This window comes from Chionomys nivalis, chromosome 2, assembly GCF_950005125.1.
Source record: "Chionomys nivalis chromosome 2, mChiNiv1.1, whole genome shotgun sequence".
Lineage (NCBI taxonomy): Eukaryota > Metazoa > Chordata > Mammalia > Rodentia > Cricetidae > Chionomys > Chionomys nivalis.
In genome coordinates this window covers 69,948,031-69,954,030 of record NC_080087.1, presented here as the reverse complement: position 1 = coordinate 69,954,030, position 6,000 = coordinate 69,948,031, and the positions used below count along the sequence as shown (strand labels likewise).

Genomic DNA, 6,000 nt, shown 5'->3' with positions numbered 1-6,000 from the left:
AACAAAGAGGACCCTAAGAGAGACATACATGGATCTAATCTACATGGGAAGTAGAAAAGGACAAGATCTCCTGAGTAAATTGGGAGCATAGGGACCTTGGGAGAGGGTTGAAGGGGAAGGGAGAGACAGTGAGGGAAGTCAAAAAAGTATAATTCAATAAAAACTTAATAAAAACTTAAATGAAAAACACCAACAAAAATAAATATGCACCAAAGATAAAAAAAAAACAAAACAAAAAAACAGTAAAGGAAGTATATAGAGGAACTGTTGCCTAGCCCTGAGCTTTGGTTTTGAATTGTGTCAGCGTCAAGTCTTGAGAAAGAGCATATCCACTTTCTGTTTTGTACTGGGTATCCTCACCCTGACAGGCATTCCGGGCTACAGTTTGTTGTCCTGTAGCTGTGTCCCACCGTGCAGACTCTATCACCAGTTCTACGTGCTGTTTCTGTGGAGATCTGGCATGAGACACTGCCATGGTCCTTGGAGCTGCTCTTCCTGGACTTGGTAAGTGTGCCAGGGGTCATCATTTTTAGCTATTGAGGTAAGGAGTATAGAGTCCCAGTTTTATAACCTGGGCTCCTCTCATAGAACTCTTCCTCAATGAAGACCTGGTCTGGTGGCTGCAGAGGAGTCTTCCTTGACTTCAGCCTGTCCATTGGGACCTGGTCTTTTGATCTGAGCTCTGGGATCTGGGTCAGTTTATAACAGGACAGATTTTCCTCATCAGTCTTTTGCTCTATTTTCAGTGTTTTTAATGGTACAGAAGACCTGGGCACAGTCTGGTGAGTCTGTTTGCTGTTTTAACCCTGGGGAACTAAGTTGGCTGGGAGTAGCATGGGAGGAGCTTGAAGCATCTTGTGCAGATCCTGAGATGGGATTTTTCACTGGCAGCCACTGGCACACTTACTTAATGATCAGAACTTACTACTGTAGCCATCTCTGGGGTGGGGATTCTCGACTGTACTCCAGTAATGCCTGCATGATATGTGTCTCAGAAGGATATTGAATAAATGGCATAGAGGAGGGGCCACCTGCACACATGTGTCTCCTGAGGATATAGATATTTGATTTTGAATTTGTTTCCCTTTTCCTCCTGTCTCTTCTCACTTGGGCTTTGCCTTGCTCTCTTACTGATTCTGCCCTTGCTAAGGCTTGTCATCCATGAGACAGAGGTGAATAAAATACTGTCTAGTGTGTGTGTTGCATAGATGGGATTCATTTATTTTCAGAGGCTCCCAGGCTTTGTGTGACATTGGACATGAGAATAGTGTTTGGGTTTTTCATGGACACAAGAGACAAAGTCAGACACAGGTCAGCGATTTGAATGAATTTGCTGTTGAATAACTTAGAAATGGAACGATTTGGTGATGAGAATGGCAGCCCACAGGGTTCATTCCTGGGCTGATAGGACACAAGTAGAGAAGCCACTCATAGCATTAAGGCATGAGGGTTATTCTGACATTGTTTGGGAACAGTAAAGATGATTGGTCCTTTGGAACTAAGCCAGAAGCTCAGTTCTGAAAATGACGACACTTCTCCCTGTTTAGTTTTCTTTCAACAGGACACAAGCTAGAGTCCTCTGGCAAGAAGTAATTTCAACTGAGGAATTGTCCCCATAACACTGGCCTGTGGGTTTGTTGGTGGGGCATTTTCTTGATTACAATAGTTGTGGGAGCTACTTTGTAGCTCCTTTGGCTATGTGGCTCTCCTGATATCGGTTTATTAGCACTTTTTCCTGTGTCTCTCCAGGGCCACCACCCCAGCCTTCCATCTGGGCTGTTCCAGGAGCTGTGGTTCCCAAAGGCAGTGATGTGACCATCTTCTGCAGGATCCCTCCAGGAGTGACCAGTGTGCGTCTAACCCGTCTTGTACGCGTTGTTGAGGGGCATGATGTTACCCCGCAGGGAGCCCAGGAGGTGTTTGAATTCAGTCTGAAGAATATAACACACAACAATGCTGGGATTTACTTCTGTGAATACTTTAGGAGAGGTGAATGGTCACGAAGTAGTGACAATCTGGAGCTGGTGGTGACAGGTGAGTAACTGTCCAAGAACACTGTCCTTCAGGCTCAGTCTCTGATCCAACCTAACTAGCCACATATGCCCCATCCCAGGCCCTGCTCTGCATCTCTGCTCCAATATAGTGATCTCTTCCCTCTCCTCTTCTCTCCTCTCCTCATTTCCTTTTCAATTTCCATTTTTCTTCACTACTTGATTTTCCTGAAAACTTTATTTTCAGTTTTTTTTGAGACATGTTCTCACATATTTCAGACTGTCCTTGAACCAAGCATAATGTGTAACCAAGCATAATCTTTTTTTTTAAATTTTTTATTGGTAATACTTGTCTCATAGTTCCTGTTTGTTTACTCAAATTTTCCATATCCAACCAGTCCTTGGTTTGTATTTTCTTTATTACCTCCATTTTGCTCTTCAAGTTGACCTGTTTCCTTCACCTGTTTGATTGGTTTTTCTTAGTTTTCTTGGGTATCTTTGAGGGATTTATTCATTTTTTCTAGCTTTTTGTTTGCCTTTTCTTCTATTTCTTTTTTTTTATTTGTTGAAAAAAAAAATTTTCGCCTCCTCCCCGCCTCCCATTTCCCTCCCCCTCCTCCCGTCCCTCTCCCCCTTCCCCCACTCCTCTTCTCCTCTCTCTCCAGTCACAGGAGCAGTCAGGGTTCCCTGCCCTGTGGAAAGTACAAGGTCCTCCCCCCTCCATCCAGATCTAGGAAGGTGAACATCCAAACTGTCTAGGCTCCCACAAAGCCAGAACCTGAAGTAGGATCAAAACCCCGTGCCATTCCCCTTGGCCTCTCGTCAGCTCTCATTGTCCGCCATGTTCAGAGAGTCCGGTTTTATCCCATGGTTTTTCAGTCACAGTCCAGCTGGCCTTGGTGAGCTCCCAATAGATCGGCCCCACTGTCTCAGTGGGTGGGTGCACCCCTCGTGGTCCTGACTTCGTTGTACATGTTCTCCCTCCTTCTGCTCCTCATTAGGACCTTAGGAGCTCAGTCCGGTGCTCCAGTGTGGGTCTCTGTCTCTATCTCCATCCATCTCTAGATGAAGGTTCTATGGTGTTATGCAAGATATTCATCAGTATGGCTATAGGATAGGTTCATTTCAGGTTCCCTATCCTCAGGTGCCCAAGGAACTAACTGGGGACATTGCCCTGGGCATCTGGTAGCCACTCCAAGTTCAAGTCTCTTGCCAACCCTTAGGTGGCTCCCTTAACTAAGATATGAGTTTCCCTGCTCCCTTATCCAACCTTCCTATATCCCTAATCATCCTGTTTCCCCAAGTTCCCCTCATCCTCTCCTTCACACTTTTCTCTCTCCATCTCCTCTTATCCCCATCCCACCCTACCCCCAAGATTCCAATTTTTTGCCTGGCAATCTTGTCTATTTCCCATAGCCAGGAGGATAACTATATGTTTTTCCTTGGGTTTGCCCTCTTATTTAGCTTCTTTAGGACCACAAATTATAGACTCAGTGGCCCCCTATCCATGGCTAGAAACCAATTATGAGTGAGTACATCCCATGATCTTCTTTTTGGGTCTGGGTTACCTCACTCAGGATAGTATTTTCTATTTCCATCCATTTGCATGCAAAATTCGAGAAGTCATTGTTTTTTACCACAGAGTAGTACTCTAATGTGTATATATTCCACACTTTCTTCATCCATTCTTCCATTGAAGGACACCTAGGATGCTTCCAGGTTCTGGCTATTACAAATAATGCTGCTATGAACATAGTTGAACAAATGCTTTTGTCATATGATAAGGGATCTCTTGGGTATATTTCCAAGAGTGGTATTGCTGGGTCGAGGGGTAGATTGATCCCAATTTTTCTGAGAAACCACCACACTGATTTCCAAAGTGGTTGCACAAGTTTGCAGTCCCACCAGCAATGGATGAGGGTACCTCTTTCTCCACAGCCTCTCCAGCAAAGGCTATCCTTGGTGTTTTTGATTTTAGCCATTCTGACAGGTGTGAGATGATATCTCAAAGTTGTTTTGATTTGCATTTCTCTGATCGCTAAGGAGGTTGAGCATGACCTTAAGTATCTTTTGGCCATTTTAACTTCTTCTTTTGAGAATTCTCTGTTCAATTCAGTGCCCCATTTTTTAATTGGGTTAATTATCATTTTAGCGTCTAGTTTCTTGAGTTCTTTATATATTTTGGAGATCAGACCTTTGTCTGTTGCGGGGTTGGTGAAGATCTTCTCCCAGTCAGTAGGGTGCCTTTTTGTCTTAGTGACAGTGTCCTTTGCTTTACAGAAGGTTCTCAGTTTCAGGAGGTCCCATTTATTCAATGTTGCCCTTAATGTCTGTGCTGCTGGGCTTATACATAGGAAGCGATCTCCTGTGCCCATATGTTGTAGGGTACTTCCCATTTTCTCTTCTATCAGGTTCAGTGTGTTCAGATTGATATTGAGGTCTTTGATCCATTTGGACTTGAGTTTTGTACATGGTGATAGATATGGGTCTATTTTCATTCTTCTACAGGTTGACATCCAATTGTGCCAGCACCATTTGTTGAAGATGCTTTCTTTCTTCCATTGTACACTTTTAGCTCCTTTATCGAAAATGAGGTGTTCATAGGTTTGTGGGTTAAAATCCGGGTCTTCTATACGATTCCATTGGTCGACTTCTCTGTTTTTATGCCAGTACCACGCTGGTTTCATTACTGTAGCTCTGTAATAGAGTTTGAAGTCAGGGATGGTAATGCCTCCAGAAGTTCCTTTATTGTATAAGATTGTTTTGGCCATCCTGGGTTTTTTGTTTTTCCGTATAAAGTTGATTATTGTCCTCTCAAGATCTGTGAAGAATTTTGATGGGACCTTGATGGGGATTGCATTGAATCTATAGATTGCCTTTGGTAGAATTGCCAGTTTTACTATGTTGATCTTCCCAATCCAAGAGCAAGGGAGATCCTTCCGTTTTCTGGTATCCTCTTCAATTTCTTTCTTCAAAGACTTAAAGTTCTTGTCAAATAGATCTTTCACTTCCTTGGTTAGAGTTACCCCAAGATATTTTATGCTGTTTGTGGCTATCGTGAAAGGTGATGATTCTCTTATTTCCCTCTCTACTTCCATATCCTTTGTGTATAAGAGGGCGACCGATTTTTTGGAGTTGATCTTGTATCCTGCCACATTACTAAAGGAAATTATCAGCTGTAGAAGTTCTTTGGTGGAGTTTTTGGGGTCGCTTAAGTACACTATCATATCATCTGCAAATAACGCAAGTTTAACTTCTTCCTTTCCAATTCGAATCCCCTTGATCCCCTTATGTTGTCTTGTTGCTATTGCTAAGACTTCAAGAACTATATTGAAGAGGTATGGGGAGAGTGGACAGCCTTGGCATGTTCCTGATTTTAGTGGGATGGCTTTAAGTTTCTCTCCGTTTAATTTGATGTTAGCTGTCGGCTTGCTGTAAATAGCTTTAATTATATTTAGGTATGACCCTTGTATCCCTAATCTCTCCAAGACTTTTATCATAAAGGGATGTTGAATTTTGTCAAATGCTTTTTCAGCATCTAATGAAACTATCATATGGTTTTTTTTCTTTCAGTTTATTTATATGATGGATTACATTGATAGATTTGCATATGTTAAACCAGCCCTGCATCTTTGGGATGAAGCCTACTTGATCATAATGGATAATTTTTCTAATGTGTTCTTGGATTCAGTTTGCCAGTATTTTGTTGAGGATTTTTGCGTCGATGTTCATGAGTGAGATTGGCCTGTAATTCTCTTTCTTGGTTGAGTCTTTGTGTGGTTTTGGTATCAGAGTTACTGTAGCTTCATAAAAGGAATTTGGCAATGACTCTTCTGTTTCTATATTGTGAAATACATTTAGGAGTATAGGTATTAGGTCTTCTTGGAAGTTCTGGTAGAATTCCGCATTGAAACCATCTGGTCCTGGACTTTTTTTAGAAGGGAGGTTTTTGATAACAGCTTCTAATTCTTCGTGACTCACAGGTCTATTTAGGTTGTTTACCTGGTCC

At 42.4% G+C, this 6,000-nt stretch overlaps 1 protein-coding gene across 1 annotated transcript in view; it reads left to right on the top strand.

The window, feature by feature from the left end:
* Window positions 1–354: 354 nt before the first annotated feature.
* The window catches only part of LOC130868156 (leukocyte immunoglobulin-like receptor subfamily B member 1), a 63,209-nt gene continuing 57,563 nt past the window's right edge, over window positions 355–6,000 (top strand). The window contains exons 1-3 of the mRNA XM_057760411.1: window positions 355–504; window positions 747–782; window positions 1,750–2,034. Of these exons, the coding sequence (XP_057616394.1) occupies window positions 474–504; window positions 747–782; window positions 1,750–2,034 (352 nt within the window). The 5' untranslated portion in view covers window positions 355–473. The remainder of the gene's footprint in view (window positions 505–746; window positions 783–1,749; window positions 2,035–6,000) is intronic.